Genomic DNA, 17,346 nt, shown 5'->3' with positions numbered 1-17,346 from the left:
AAGATTAGGACATTTTTTCTCATCTGCTATAGGCACTTAAAGTGTGCAGCACAGAAGTGGTCTTAAAACAGAGAGAAATTCCCTCTCTTGAGGGTATTTCTCAAATTCTGTCAGTCTTCTCTTCTATTCAGAATAAAGAAGACAAAAGGGGTTTTTGAGGCATAATTCCCTACCAGTGGCCACATGCATTATGACCATTTTTACATGGTGCCATGTACCCTCGGCTGGATAGTTCTGAACCCCAGAGCTTTGTCCAGCTGCCTGCGAACTCTCTCTGATGGATCTGAGGGGAACCTGAATGCTAAGTAGGTCAGAAATCAGGAGGATTTTATTTTTCTGAAACAGTGGGTAGGGACTCCTACATTGTAATTCTTTCACATGCCAACAACAAAACCTCTTCTCAGTTGAAGGTGAAGCAAATACTTTCTACCCTCTGAATTATAGCACAGACTTTCATGGGGGAGTTATGCCTTTATTTTGCAAAAAGCAGTAATTAATTGCCTTCCCTGTTCATACTTCTGGCTACAGCTGAACGAGACATAATGACTTAAAGGCATTACTGGGTCATAAGGCTAATTATCCAGCACTGCAGAATTTTCCCCTGCTTTCTAGTCCCTTGCTTTATTTCCAAAAATCTGAGCTCTACTGTCATTTTATTAGGATTTTTTTTTTTTAAAAAAAAGCTGAACAAAATGCAGATACTGAGCATCAGACTAACACATTTTAAGTTTGGGATGCAATTCTCAGACTTCTGTGAATGAAATATGTCCATTTTGGACTGTCTGGATTTTTGGGAGATAATGACTGAATGGTTTGGAATGCAGTCTGTGTAGTCCATATTCTTTTCCTAGTAAAGGAAAGTACATTCAACATTTTATATTATTTTATTACTGCCTCACAGAGAAGCTTGTGACCACTATAAACATTAGCCATCTTTCTTTGTGAATATGGTTATTTAAAGAGTATATTCATATAGAACTGATATATGCTGTGAATAAGCATTCAGGACACAATTTTTACTTGACCCACATTTCAAAGAGGATTTCCTACACACACACTTTATACAGAGCACATTCATTAAATAACTGCCATACAAAGCAACACAGTAAAAAAAGAGATTTGGCAGGGGGAAGAACTCTACAGACCTACCTTTCCTTTGTCAAAGTAGTCTATAATCTTCTCATACAAATTCTCTTTCAAGTGTCGATAGGTCTGTGAACACTGGAACTCTGTTGACATGACTTGGGGTGCACACTGTTCATCTGACCACTGAGAATAAAAACAAGTTAAAAAACAAAATTATTTTAGAGTTCAACATTTCACACGCACATCCCCTCCTCCCCCAAGGCCCGGTCCCTTGGGAACTTTGAGGTGGTTTTTTTCCTTTCTTTCACAAAGAAACTGGGTAAGACACTGGGAATGTTTTCATTACCTCTTCAAACAAGTGCTGTATTTCATGTGATAACCAGGACTACATATAATATTTTAAAAAGCTGTGCTCCTTCCTGCCCACCACCCAAAAAATTTTAGATAAAAATCTATGTGAGAAAATGAGTTAATTTTATTTCAGTGGTGTCAGCTTGACTGATATGGTTTTGACTTTTTTTTAAATATTGGCATATATTATCAACTTTGTCTATACCATATACCTATACCAATACATACAATATACCTCATATTTTTGTATGATCAGAAAAGTTAAGTTTAAGAAAAATAGCACTGTGAAAAACCAAATTTGTATGGTTCTGCACTAAAACAAATTCCACAAGAAATCTCAAGTTTTTGCTGAAGAATATTTAGACTTTGAATTTTCCTTTGAAATGGAAATGCATCTTACTGACCATTTCTATCAATAATGTAAGTTACAATGAGAATAAGTGTTAATTGTAGCAAAAAATAACTACCAGCTACAAAAGAAAGCGAACATAACTTGGCAGAATGATTCATATTATTTAAAGTAGAAAGTCAGATCTTTCCCTATGGTAGCTGGGAAAAATTGTATTTCATTTTCATCATGGTTATGTTTGGTTTAGTAAAAAATTAGCACAGTGAAAACGACCTGGAAGTTAAATGGCTTCAGAATTCGCACATAATGTTCTCACTATAAAGTAAAACTATTTTTGCTACCAATTTGGAAGCAATTTAGTTTTATAAATATGTAGCTTTTAATTACCTATTAAGAACACCACTTCAATAATTAATGTTAATTTTGTATGAACCACAGCAGTATTTTTAACTAGAAACTTGAATATCCCTACGGAAAATAACTAATATGCAGTAAATCAGAGATTAAGACAATCACTTTTTACTTTATAAATTTGAAAATTGCACAAGATGATTTATGTATTGAATTTAGAAAATCTAACCTTCAAGAGCCACGTATGGAGTAGAAGGGTATATGCTGCTTCTGTGTAATTCTCACAATCTAAATGAAGATCTCGCAATTTATACAAATATCTGTTAGAGGAGAGAACAGGAATTACACTAGATATTGACATGATGGGAATACTGTGTCAAAAAAGTTCTAGTTAAACTCTGCAATGGAAACTTCATGGATTTCACTCAGTCACTACCCGAAGAGTCTTCAAGGACACTCTGGGAGGGGTTAAAGCTCTGTGCATTTGTTCAGACGTTTCTGTGCTCTCTTTGTATGCTGAAACGTTGTGCTCAAAAGGAAGAGAAAGAGGTGACCTTCCGCGAACTGCTGTTAGCTCCCCCTCCAGGAGGAAGAGGAAGCCTAAGTCAGAGCTCTGAGTCACTATCTCTAGACTGTTAGTAAATACAGCTGCCTTTCTCCGTAGCACTTCTCAGTTGCATGTACACACTTGCGTGGATAGATGCACACGCAACAGGTAATGCAAGGTAAAGGAGAACACGGACAATACCATCCCAGAGAGACGATGCAAGGGCAGAGGAGTTGTTGGAAATTATGCGTTGCCAGTGTTCTCCTTGATCCCGAGGGCAGCACTGCTGCTACCAGCACAACCATTTACCATCATGTGACTCAAGTCACATCTTTTGCAGCAGCCAAAAAGAAGCAGCGCATCCCATTTTTTTACACACAACAGGAGTTTTGACACGGGAACTCGGACACCTTGCTGTAGCAGTACAAGGTTTTACCGTTCCCAGTTGTCAACCCAACTGAAAACGTGTCCCCCTCAGCAATGCCCACCGAGGGAGCATTGTTTCTCCCTGGTTACTCCAGCTCATAGCTCCAGTTTTAGCTCTGACCCACCTTCAGTGCTTATTTTAGCTGAGATTCTGGCCTTTGTCCTGCACTGGCTGAGGCACAGGTGGTTCTGCAGATTTTGCAGAATGAGAGGAGAGACAGGAAATAGTGAACTTTTGAACAGCAAGACTTGCTGCAGCTCATATGCAAAACTCTTGGAGACAATAAGAGGCCATGTCACATCTGAAAGAATTTGCCAGCGTAGCTATAGCTCTTACAGAAAAATGCTTTACTAGTAATTCTGCATTGCACATAGTGTTGCATATTCAAAGAGACTTGGCAGGCTGAACAGTTCTACAAAACTTGAAAGTTTTTTTCCTGCCATTCTAAATGCATGATACACCCCTCCATCAAACCTCAAATCAATCTGAATTTTCTTTATTTCGAACAATAGACAATAAACATTGAATTATTTGATCAACTAAAAGTTGGTTCTTGGGGAAAAAAATGCTGCTGCTGAATATATATGATAGATTCCAAATCACTGAATGCTAAGTAAACAATCGAGTAAGAATATAAATGAGGCCAGGGTTACAACAGACATCAAAGTACAATAAAACAAGAATTTATAACAATATTATTGCCCTCTCCAAAACAGATCCAATAGAACAACTGCCATACCTGATATACATCTCTTCACGGTTAATGTCCTTGTAGAAATTCTAGGGACACAAACATTTAAAAGTTATCTCCCAATGTCTTTTATCAAAACACAAAATAAAAATATATATGCTGAGGTTTTGCTTTTCTTTCTATTTGGGCAGCCTAATAAATGCATTATTTACAGACTTTCTTCACTGTAAACCTAGCACTACTACTACAATTAATATTTTAATTAGTTATTAGTATGTGATATTATTATACATATCTATATACGCTTCTTCTGGTTCACTGATGAGATCATTAGTGAAAGTTTTCCTGCCTTAGAAGAGGAAAATACAGTTATCCAAATGCATTAACATTATAAATACATGCTCTGGTTACACTTGATGGCCAGGAAATCAGCTGGTATTTATTGAAGTTGATCTGTAATACTGTTGTGCAATACCTCTAAAAGGGCTAATTCCAGGAATAAAGCTCATTTTTTTCATCATAACACTTCTGTAGGTATACAAGTTCCTAAGGCTGTGCAGAATGTATGACAAGAATTGTGTCCTGAAGACTTGCAGGAATTGATACCACATTGTCCAGCAATTCTATGATTACTGAGGAACAGAGAGAATGTGAGCACAATGAATATTAACCATGTTCTTTTTCCAGCCTTTAAAGTTGATAAAGGTTCCTCTTCAGCTTAGAGGAATTTCCTGGTGGAGGAATTTCTGTATGTGATATCCTCATTACAAAATAGGAATAAAAAAACCCCAACAAGGTGGCCTACAACCAGATCAGAGACTCAGATCTTCTTGGCACCTTACTGCCAGTGTAGCTTGCAGGTTTCTATCCCAGATTCAAAGAAAATAATTGTTGAGTTGCTAAAGCAGCAAGTGGCTTAGTTCCTCATGCAAAACTTGCCTCTGGCAAAAGCCTGCTGTTTAGCCTATCAAAAGGTCAAGGTGCATGAGCAGTAGACTTCCTTACTTATCCACGAAATCGAAGTGGATAAAACATACAAACAAAACCAAAGAACTGAGTGGACATTGCTTTCTTGATTATGCATGCAAATAAATATGAAAATCTCATACAAAAATATCATATGAATTATGTCCATGCAAATAAATACGAAAATCTCATGCCTCAGAGTTTAAATCAGTATTGAGCACTGTCCCCAGGAGGATTTGTCTTCATTGTTAGTAAATGGATTCTAAAGCTCTTCCCTTTTCTCACACAAGAATTACAAAAGAGAACATACCAGTAAGTTCACAGTACAGCTCATGCGATTGTCCTTGCTTTCGTCATTCATCACCGTTCGGTAATCTAGCAGCTTCTCCAGGAGGCCTTTAACTAGGCTGACAAAACTTTCAACCAATTTAGAAATGCCAGGATACTGACACGCACACTCTGTAAGGCTGCAAACACACAAAAAGGTTTTTACAATACTGTGAAAATTAGTGCCCCATTAGATGAAAAATTGTTTGGACCTGAAGGCAAATACTGAATTAGAGCTAAAGCAACTGCAAAATGCTCTGAAAATTCCCTTTGTGGGTTGGTAATTTAGATATGCAGAAGACAGATGGGATATAAATCAGAGTAAAAAAATGAAAACTTGACTTTTCCTGTTTGAAAATGTCTTCAAATTCAAGGGTATACCTACAATTTCAGAAAGGAGAAACCCGTGTCAGTGGTGCATCTAACTCAAGTCCCTGGAATGCCACACTGTTGCAATGAACATCACACCTCCCTTTCCTCTGTAACTGTGCAACATAAAATGCATGCAACAATTATTTTCTTGTCTTTGTACAGTTACATGTGAGTAGAAAGTTCGAACTAGCATAAACTAGAATTTTAGGTCAAAATTTAGGTCAAAAGATACATTCACTAACAAGATCTCAACATTTGCTCTTAAGAAATAGGCAAATCCAAACAATAAACTTGCTGCAGATTAAAAAAAGCAGGTAGCCCTCTTTTCATAAAAATACAGGAAAATAAGTTTTATACATCATCATCGGATTCCAATTTACATTAACAAGGTATTAGTGTATGCTGTTTCTATAAAGTGCTGAAGTGATTTAGGAGTAGGTATTTCACATTACTATCATAGCCCTGGTTTCAAAGCTTAGCAGTTTAAACATTATCAAATGATTACCAGCACCTCATTAAGGATTATTTTCTTTCTTTGCTTAAGAGTTTGTTTCCTCTGCTTAGCATTCTGGTTTTCCATTGGGATTCTCTCTGACAAACTGCATTTTTTATATATATACATACGTATATACTCACATATATTGATATTTTCACATATATATATCCACATGTATTCTTATATATATTCACATGTCTATATATATTCATATATAGGCTTATATATGTCCACATATATATGTGTAGGTGCATATATTAGGTCTGGCTGAGTTAGCTCCCCCACAGCAGCCCTCACAGTGCTGTGCTTTGCCTTGGTAGCCAGGAAGGTGTTGGTCCCCCCCGTGTGTTGGCTACTGCTGAGCAGTGCTCCACAGCACCAAGGCTGTCTTCAAACCCCTGTCACCCCCAAAGGCCAGTAGGCTGGGGGTAGACCAGATCTTGGGAAGGGACACAGCCAGGACAGCTGACCCAAACCGTCCAAAGGGATATTCCATACCATATGACATTTGCTCAGAAATAAAAGCTAAGAGAAGGGAGGATGACGAGGGGGATGCATTATTACATTTGTCCCAGAGCAACTGTGACACATAACAAAGCCCTGCTTCCCGGGAAGTGCCTGCACGTCATCTGCTGATGGAAAATAGAGATTTTTTTTTTTCTTTGCTTCCACACACTGATTTTGCTTTTTCAAACTGCCTTTACCTTGACCCATGAGTTCTTTTCCGTCTTATTTTCATCCTCCCCCCTCCCCATCCTACCAAAGATGGGGAGCAATAGAGTAGCTAGGTGAGCACCTGGCATCCAAAGTCAACCCACCACAATGCACAAAGTAATTACACGTAGATTTGGCATATCCTATTAATAACATATCAAAGTCACCATGTATTCTCACAGGAAAATAGTAAAAACAAATGAGCAATTGCAAAATTATCCCTGAAACTATGCTGTGTGCTTAAGCTGAGCAGTTTCAATGATATATCATTCTTAATGTGTGACCTCTTAGTGTTTCATTAACAGCACTCAATTTATATGCAAATACATTTAATAATTTATTATTAATCTTTAAGTACACTATTTTAAACCTTTCATTAAAAAGTATTAAGTTTTAATTAATTTTTCAATTAATTGCAAAAGTAATTTTTCACTCCTCAGAATTATTTAAGCTTTCTTCAGAAAATACATATTCAGATTAACTTCAACTGCAAAGAAATCCTCAAAGCTTTGGCCTCAAATGGGACTTCAGCACAGTACCCAGTCTCAAAGTTCTAACTCAAAGTAAAAACAGCTTCTAATGTTTATTCCTTTGATTGCACAGCTCCAACAGAGTTATTTTGCCAAGACAGAGGGAGTGTGTACATGCATGTCTAAAAGATTATTTACATTGTACAAGATGTGACAGGCAGAGGCTAACAGATAAAAAGAGAATAATTTAATTGCTGTTTGACTAGGCTGAAACAATAATTGAAATATTTAAATAAATTATTGAAATGTGGCTTATGACATCAAATATGGCAAATGAAATGATAAATACTAAAGGGTCTGAAGAGCTGACAACTGACAGGAAAGGCTGTAGCACATTATATTTGTGGAAGAGAAAGTAAGAAAGCCTCAGAACCATACAGGAGACTGGAATACTATACAGGAAAATAAGTTATTTTACCTATATAAGTATCAGAAAGAGGATAAGATGCTAACAAAGGGAATTACAGTCAACTTTTAAATGATATTATGAATTTTTGCCATAGGTTCAACTTGGATTGACAACAAACAAGGCAGAACTATGAACATTACTTGAGTGTGAAATGAGCATGAGTCACCAAGACATCACGGTTCTTTCCAAAGCAACTAGAAAAACACTGACGTAAAACACAAGCTATTGCTAGATTTCACCCAGGATACAGTACATAACTCCAGTCACTAACAAAAGACGAACTGGAATACACACAGAGGAGAAATACAAAACAAACAGGAGAGAGGAATACCTGTCTCGAGAAGGAAGATTTTAAAAGTTGTCTTGCTCAGCTTTATACAATAAAAACTTCATATATACATAAAACTTCAGAAGATTCCACCCCCTAGGAGGGAGCAAGAAACTTCTGAATTTTTAAACAGAGCTTGAAAAAAATAGAAGCTTTAAAATAAAAAATATTTTCAATGAAGCTCAAGAAAAAGCTGCATAACATGGGACACTGCAATTATGGGGAACCGGAAAGCTTCCAAGTGCTTTTTTCTGTTGTTGCGTGTATTAGTAATTGAAACATGCCAGAAATCATTTTCTGAGCTTGAGGACAAGCGGCATAGCACAACTTGTATTCATATAGCTTGCTCCTCCTCCAGTTCCCAAAACGGGGTAGCCTTGTCTATTCTGCCTATTGAGAACAGCCTCTCATCTGTTCCACGTTATCGCAGTTTTTCCTTAGTGGGAAACTAAGGAAATTCATCATCCATTCATCAGCACAGGGCACAGCCCTGCACGGCACGTGCTAACGTTGAGGACTATGGACAAACACAAGGCAGTGCTTATACTTCTGCTGAACCTATTTAGTTCAGTCCCAGCAGCCAAGCAGTGCGGGTAAGTGCTGGTTGCAGAGAAGAGCACAAACACATGACAGACACTGACTGCTGCTAACTATCTGGGTACAGGTGGGAATTGGAATTCCGAAGGAGCGCAGTTAGTCACAGAAAATGAGTTAATGAACATATGACCAAATGAATTAATCTGGAGACCAATTTAACTGGGTATCTATCCAGTTGGAAAAAGGAGTTGAGGACAGAGGCTTGAAATCCCTGCTTTGAAAGGTGTGAAGGTAGGAAGGTTAAAACCTAACCAACCAACCAACAGGGTCCTACCCACAGACAGGTCACCAGCCTCTGCTTCAACTGCCCCTCTACAGGTACCGTTAAACATCTTCAAGGATGGAACAAAAAAAATTATCTGGAGATGATACGAAGTGACATCTTTAGAAATACAGAAACCTTGAAGTCTTGTAGAATGTATCAAGGGAAAAAAAAACGGGTATTTAAAGAAAGAAAAGTAACTTGGAAAGGCAGAAAGATAAAAGGCTATGGTAGTACATTTGATGGGACTACTTAACTGGACTGCCAAAAGATGGGGTTTAACTGGACAGGTACCAGTTCTCTAGAAAAGTATGTGAATGGAACAGTAAACTGCAAACAAGACCAGCAAGCAATGTTACACAGCTCAGAAAAGGTAAACTTCAAAGAGTCTCATATGCAAGATCTGAAGGAAGATTTTCTCTTTGCAATGATATAGTTCGAATACTGTTCCCATCTTCAAGACAATGTAGTCTTTTAATATAGATGTAGACATTGTAGAAATGTCTAGAAATGTCTAGAAAACATTCCATATGATCAACTGAAACACTGGGGTTCAAAGAGAACACTGAAGGAAACCTGACAGCAGCTTTCAAACTTGTTAAAAGCTGCTGAAAAAAAACAAAAAACAAACCAACAACCCAAAAAACCCCAAACATCAAATTATTCTTTATGTCCCCTGTAGGTAAAACAAGAAATAATTGGCTTAAATTGAGGCAAGGAAGATTTATATGGATATTTTGGGGAAAAAAAACACAGAACAAATGTTAAAAAAAACTCAGAAAAAAACAACTTACTAGCAGCAAGGAAAGTTTAGCACTGCAATAAATGTCCATTGTGTCAGCTGAATGCCCAGTGTGAAAGATGATGAACTGTACCGACAGTTCAGGCAGGCATCAGTGTTTAGGCTCTGCAGCAGTGGGCTCAAGAAAACTATGTATTTGCAGGTCTGGTTTTGGTCGTACCAAGAGCTAATCTGAACATCTCTGGGTCACCTCTTTGCTGTCCTAAGGCTTGAAGCCAAACAGTAAACAATCCAATTTGAAAAATGTCTTTATTGCTCCTAGTTTACATAGTCATTGCATGTTAGGAAGTAAACGAGACATTTTTAAAACTTCATCTGTCCTTGCCAGTGCATCAATTTCAAATAGATTTATAGTGCTTGAAAAGTGTCAGTACTTGCACTTTTATCAAGCCTGCCTCTCTGTATTTTACCTGCCTCCTCACAGAACAGACACTAAAGAAACAATTAATATTTTAATTACATTTGATGAAAATAATATTTCTTTTAAATTTTACTATTTAATTAGAACATAACCACATAATATTCACATAAGAATTAAATAACAATATGTAAAAGTTAAGTAATTCAGTATTTTTTACAAAATTATTTCTTCACTGAAATTAAACTTTTTTCCGTTGTGGCATACGCAAAGATTTCATGCTTCACATGGTAAGGGATGTGACTTTGCAAAGATTTCCACCCCCTACACAAAAATACAACACAGACAAGGTAGCAGGCTTTGAGAAAGTAAAAATGTACCCATTCAATGTCACAAAGACTATCGATTTTGTCAGGTAGCCAAAGTGCTATAGAATTTTTATACTTAATAACCATTAGGTTATCAATGCCTGAGTCAGTGTATGCTGAGCGATGTACTTTCTCCCTGTTCCAGTCTAAGGCACAAAGCTAGGACCAGGTTCACAGAGGGAGGTGCAAGGATTCCACCAATGCCCCAAACCTCACACGCAGCCTGCCATGAGGGAAGACATAGCCATTAAGTCCAAGATTAAAACTGAATGTGGGCGGCCAAGAAGAGAAGGAGATGTTATAGGCTTTGGGACTGTTAGAAATACAGAAATAGAGATGTTTTAATTAAACCATAGCACCCTGCAATATTCTTAATCCAGGATAGTAATTTTATGTAAATTCAGAGAATAATCTCAAAGTTCAATCTAGACTAGAAAAGCAAATAAGACATCTTAAAAACCTCCTTCTTAGCAGTGTGAAGTAAAACCAAGAAAGGTTATATAAAGAAAAATGGGAAAGACTAAAAAGTGGGGTGAATTTTTAATTATCATTGCTTGAAAGTTATCCAAGCAGGGATTTCTTGGATAGAGAAATGTAGGTTAGGTATAATTCCTTCATAATTTAGCTGCAGCACAAAATACTCAAAAGCAACCAGGAAAATTATTTCAATGAGCAAAACTACAATTCAGACCAGGTTCACTGAAACAGTAGGTTATTTCCAGTCCCTTCATTAAAATAAGCTGCTGAGATTCTGTTTGATTTTTAAGTGAGATTACCAACATGAGAAGTGGAAACAGTAAGATAAAAACACATCCTGAAGGCCTTTGTTATTCCAACACAGTACTTACATGGATTCAAACAGCTGCATGTAGTGTTCATCACCTCGTCCTCCTTCAACCTCATGGTCCAACTTCAAAATTATTTCATTTTCAAACTAATAAAGAAAGAAAAATCAAAACATGGAGCAGGTATCCAAATGTCAAACATATTTCAATACAGCATCAAAATAATATCTCTGTATAGTTATATCACATATTCCCCAGGGTTAAACACTTGAATAACGCACATCCAACTATCTGTAGACAGCTGTTTCTTAGTACAAACTGATAAAATATCCTGAGGAATTAGGCTTAGAGTTATTTTATTTAATAAAAACAATTAAATATCATGGGTTTTCATAGAGCATCTCTAATTTGAAATGCAGGATTTCAGAGTAAATAGAACCACCTTCACCCAGATAAAATAGGATCAATCCTACGGTATGCAATACCTCACTTAATTGCTATTTGTTAGGCTGATCTAGACCCTAATTAGAAAACAGTGGCGTATAAACAAAGACAACAAGCTATTTTTGTAGTTAAGCACAATTCTTTCCCCTCTACTGCACTATTTCTTCAATTTTACTTTACAGTTATGACACCAGTTCATTTGGAGCCATCAGCAGCCTTATTTCTCTACTTGTAAGGTCAAAAAGTACCTTTTTCCCTGCCGGAACTGAAAAAGAACCTATACAGCCTGTGTATATACAAAGAGAGAAAAAATTAAATACTGTTAATATTTCTCCACTGATCACACCTTGTTAGCTATTATTGATCAGCCATGTCTTAAAACTCCAAGGCTTCTAGGTCTCCTTGTATCCCAAACTTGGCTTGCAGAGAAACACTACATCCCAGTTCGCAGCGTCACCCTTGACAACTGGGCTAGGTCATTCCTGTAATGAATTTCTTGAATCTGGGTATCTGAAGATGTTATCTATATTATTTACTTGCTGCTTTTGTTACACCCTGTATCACTCTCTCATGTACGCTTCAGGTAGTTTTACATAATTGGGCAAGGGAACAATATTTACAATATTCAGAAGAAGATAAAGCCAATTTTCAAAGTTTGTCACACAGGTAAGGAAAAAGTTATCTGGGAAAATGACAATAACCTGAAAAATTGTCATTACAAATACACATACAAATTTTCAGTGGCAATAGTTTGACATCTTTAAAGTGTAATAAACTCCCACATCATCTCTGGAGAATTTCTCAGTAATATACCATTAATATACCATAGTAATATACCATTAGCTCTTAAAGAAATTGAAGTACATCCTGGATTATATTTTAACCAAGCACACTTTGCAGGACCATACCTTAATTATATAAATGTTACGGTATTACTTCAATATAAACGTACAACTGGAATTTGTCATTCCAAAGCCTTTGCAATGCATTATGTATGGGAAACTGCTTTATGATCTTGAAAGGGTTAATCCATTCCAACACGTTCAGTTTAGAGTTTGTAATTAGTTTACCTTGTCTTTACCATATATTATGCAGACTGCATTCAGATCTAGGAAATTAAAACTGTAGAAACTGTAATACACATATATAGGTTCTTTGGGGTTGATCCCACACACACACTTCCCAAGAAGCTTCAAGCATTATCATTTCCATGTTTGAAATATATTCTCAAATAGTTGTTATTTATGTATCATAAACATAACAGAAATACAAAAGATTGTGTGTGTGTGTTTGTTTTTCCCAATATAAAATGAAAATATCAATGGAAAATTAGGGGAAAAAGATCCTAGTAACTAAAGTCAGTTGGAAATTTTTGGGAGATGGTTCCAAGGAAAAAGGAAAATATATCCCCGTTAATATTGTCCAGTGTAGACCCAGGCATTTTGAACCAAATTACTGGGTGTACTCATTGTTGCCCTTCCGAAACAACAACAAAAAGAAGTGTTCAAAAAATATAGTGTTTTAAAATAATCTATCTGATATATCTATTGTCAATCTTGGAAACCAGAACAATAACTAAAATTAATGTAATTAAAATATTGCATGGTAAAAAATAATTTAATTCAATAAGTTTAGCAGAAATAAATATTAAGATGCTGCAGGTTTTAAAAAGCTAAAAGAAAAAAAATCACTAAAAAACAGCCAGTCCATTAGCATATTTTTTCCCAAGCTTCAAATATTTTGTTGTGAAGAAGCAGGTATCTTTTTGCACCTGCAGTTTGGAAACTCAGCACAAATAAGTACAGCACCAATGGAAAACCCCTTCAAGGCAGAGCCATTATTTATTGGCTGGTTTCTAGCTCTAACTACAGTGGGAATACTTTTAATATTGTCTTGTTCTCTAAACCAGTTTGACTGTGTTCTGTGCTTAGCCTTTACTTTCATTGCTTCTAAGGCTCTTGCCTGATGATTTTCTTTGATATTTCATTCTTGGACATCTCATTTTGTTTTTTTATATGAAAACGTTAGAACTTATCAAAGCATTTCAAGATTCATTGGTTTGATTCATAGTCTGGGCTTTTAGCAATGCCAAAAGCCTGGACATACACTTTCACTAAGCTTCCATTTCATTTGGGTATGTCTTCTGAAAGGAAATGCAATACATGAATTTCAAAGTCTTAATGCAAAGTCATTCTTTGTTTGCATCCAACTAATTGCATCATGTTCAGATATCATCATATGAGAAAAGAATTTGGTATAGACTTGAAAAGAACAGTTACAGAATGACAAGCTTTTAATACCAACGCTTTTTTAAACTTTTCCAATGTGGCTGTCAATGTCATCTTTATGCAGTCACAAAGGACCTCAACCTCCTCACCCCAAGATTTCTACTAAAATCTTTGAGTATCATATGAACACATTACTCAAATAGGGCAAAAATTATATTCATATGTTTGCTACCCATTCACTGTAGAATTTCCCAGGTTTCATCTCACAGCAATGACTACTATTCCGTACTGAGACACAAGAACTAGCAGGATTACTCAACCAGTACTCAAAGACAGCAGGAAGCCGTGCATCCAGCCCTGGATCTACTGGGTCATCCCGATGCTGCAAACTGCTCTTTAGGCAGAATGCTGAAGTGGGCCATTAGTTCTTTCAAGGAGCTTTGAAACAGTGTCTTGAGTGGTCTAGCTTCTGCACTTATCGCACACAAAAGGAAAAAAATAGGTGCAGAAAATTAGGCAACACAGATACATTCCTCTCTTCTCTAGAAGGTGCAATTTCATCCACTTCCTATGTCTCAGACCAAATGAAAACAACAAAACCACAGCTGTAAATGTGTGAAACCAAAATTGTTTGTAGGATTATAATGCAGCACCAGGCAGCTATGCTTCAAATAGAAATATTGAAACACTTCACAAGGGGTCAATATGATACAGAAGAACTTGGATACAATTTGCGTAGACTCTGTACAATGGTGTAGAGAGGCGACTTCTCCAGCTCAGCACCAGGTATAGTGTATTTTAAGACGGCTGAGTAGGAAAGTAATGTTCATGAAAATGTGAATAGCACTGCTTTAAATAGACAGAATAGTTAAAATATTCTGCTGCCTGGATGAAGGGGAAAACTAAGGAAAATATGTTGCAATTATCAGCAAGATGCCTACATATAAAAGGTCATTGCTGAATATGAATTTGAAAACCTGTATAGTACACATATGAGGAACATTAACAGCAGTATAGGACTAACTCCAGCAGAACTGTGGGGCACGTAGTCGAGTATTTCAACAGAAGTTGGCAATAAATGGTGTATTGAATAGGCTCTACACTGCTCCTCAAAATACTTAATGAGTTCAGATCTCAGTCTCTATTTCAGAGAGATTACTTCTCATAACGTTCTCAGAGAAAACTATAAATTGTTCAGTAGAAACAACAATCCCATTTTCTGATTTCAGTAGAAGGAAAAGGCTATTTATTTATTAGTACTATTTCTAAATACTTTTTTTCCAGGAGTGTCAAATAACAGGGAACCTTATTTTTTCTTTAAAGGCCATAAAGAATTTTGGTTTGTTAGGAGTACCAATACTTTGTGATCCAGAACAATTCTGTGTCCTGTTACTTGCAGGTTTTGCTGCTCTATATAATAGCTTTTGTAATTAGAATACAAATTAAAGATTAGTATTCTAATTACAAAATTAAAGATCTGTATTCTAATTACAAACTTAGCCAGTGTAACAGTACATACTATACCAATGATAGAAAATAAAGAGTCACCACTGAAATATAGAGGAAACAGAAAAAAACAAACCGTTCTGGCTGGTCCAGGCTGAAAAAGAAGTTTAAAGGGCTCAGAATCAATTTCTACGTGTGTTAGCATATATATGTGTATTAGTAACATGGGAAACAGCAGTACACAGCAGTTTCAGGACAAGGCAATATTAAGCAAAAACATTCAGTCCGGTCATTTTCTAGAGCTGAAATCCGTGGACTTACTGCAGTAGGACAGAAATCTGTGAATATGGTGCAAGTCAGGCACCTGCAGAAAATCACCCACCTCTTGAAACCTTCCTAGTACTTATTCAGCAGGTAGGGAATTGATTAGTTCTCCGAGGCAATAATTTCACAGATGCTGGATCTGAACAACAAAACCTCTTCCTAAGCATCTTTCCTGCAGTTTCTCAACAAGCTGCATAAAAGCCAGTTGCTTAAACCAAAATAAAGCAGCTGGTAGAAATATAACAAAAAGTTTTGATGTGTCTGTACCAAAATTAAGCCCTGGAAAGAGTATTTCTCCTCTAACTTAAGCAGAGTGTGTCTAATTGTCATTGGCACCAATTTGGCTTTTAAGCCACTTGCTTATCTGTCTAATAGATCCAAGAAACCTCCACATCTCTGAACATTCTTCCATACCAAACCATAAAACGTCTCTGGTTTTTCTACATGGATCTGTCTGGAACACCAAACCATACAAACTTGGTTTCTGCTAATGGGATGACCTCACATCCTTCTAAAATCCTTATGCATAATAAAATTTCAAGAATGAAGGGTAAGAAATATGTTATGAAAAGAAATATGTAAGAAATAAAGAAATATTTAGAGCAATTATCAGTCACATGCCAGAGGAGCTTCCTAAGAACACCTGTATTCACTTATTTAGTAACCTTTTACAGTTGTTAGCTCAGAAAGATATGAGACTCCAATAGGTTCACTAAGAATAAACATCTAGCTTCTAACTCGAGCAATAACTAGGTAAACCCAAGAACAAACCATCAGTCAGCACTATTTTCTGACATAGTCCGACAACAACCAGAAAAGAAAGCAAATTAAACCTTTCCCAGATAACTTCAGCAACTGGTGGAACCAATGAGAGATACTAAACTGAAAATACCAAACACAATTACTTATTTGAATAAAAATATAAACACAGATGAAATAATATTTCCTAAGCCAAGTTAAATCACAACATAACTTGAATCCATGTTTGTTTAAATGATGTTTCCATTTCTTCTGCACAGAGCTAATTTATTATTATTATTATTATTATTATTATTATTATTTAGGTTTGCTTGTTTGGGGGGTTTTTTGAAGTCCTTCTAGCTTTTGGGCTCAGATTATCAGTTATAAGAAATAGTACTAGGCTGCTTGATGATGTGTCTTGCTTTGGGAAATCTTAATAAAATGCACAACCCTACCTACCTTTCAAGAAAAGATAGATTGTCTACAGTTGGAGGATGGGATGCTTTTAACATCATGTGTCCAACACATAGGCAATAAGCACCCCTTTATACCTGAAGGAGAATGGGATATATTTACAGGAATTTCTATCCAGAGCCACTGAACCTAATTTCAATAAATTGCCTTTCCAAGATTCCTAGCTCTTTGAGCTAATGACAGACGGAGCCTTGACAACTAAAATTACTAGATATTAATTATTTCCTCCCTACATCTTCAATTAAACTTAAAATTACAAGCTTATATAACATTAATTCTGTGTGAATGGAAGTTAAATGTGCAAATGAAAAGGAAGGATTGCAAAGAAAATGCCTTAGTATGCCACACACCTCTGTATAAATTCCATTCCATTAAATGTATACATATCTAGTCCATAGCTCTTGAGATAAGCAGCAGTGGAATTTTGTTTTCTCTGGGATTAGTTGATCTCCTAGAAATAGCTAAATAAAATTCAATTCCTACTGGATAAATTCAAATATCTTCATATCCTTATTGCACACATTGTATGCATAAAGCAGGAGACAACCTCTTGAGGTGACACCACGATAATGT

The 17,346-nt window shown here is 36.3% G+C and overlaps 1 protein-coding gene across 1 annotated transcript in view; it reads right to left on the bottom strand.

The window, feature by feature from the left end:
• The window catches only part of DOCK2 (dedicator of cytokinesis 2), a 197,715-nt gene that overhangs the window by 25,862 nt on the left and 154,507 nt on the right, over positions 1 to 17,346 (bottom strand). The window contains exons 34-38 of the mRNA XM_037398282.1: positions 11,180 to 11,265; positions 5,079 to 5,235; positions 3,851 to 3,891; positions 2,367 to 2,457; positions 1,150 to 1,269 (exon numbers count right to left, since the gene is read on the bottom strand). Coding sequence (XP_037254179.1) covers positions 1,150 to 1,269; positions 2,367 to 2,457; positions 3,851 to 3,891; positions 5,079 to 5,235; positions 11,180 to 11,265 — 495 coding nt within the window. The remainder of the gene's footprint in view (positions 1 to 1,149; positions 1,270 to 2,366; positions 2,458 to 3,850; positions 3,892 to 5,078; positions 5,236 to 11,179; positions 11,266 to 17,346) is intronic.

Source organism: Falco rusticolus, chromosome 8 (genome assembly GCF_015220075.1).
Source record: "Falco rusticolus isolate bFalRus1 chromosome 8, bFalRus1.pri, whole genome shotgun sequence".
Lineage (NCBI taxonomy): Eukaryota > Metazoa > Chordata > Aves > Falconiformes > Falconidae > Falco > Falco rusticolus.
This window is presented reverse-complemented; position numbering and strand designations above follow the sequence as displayed.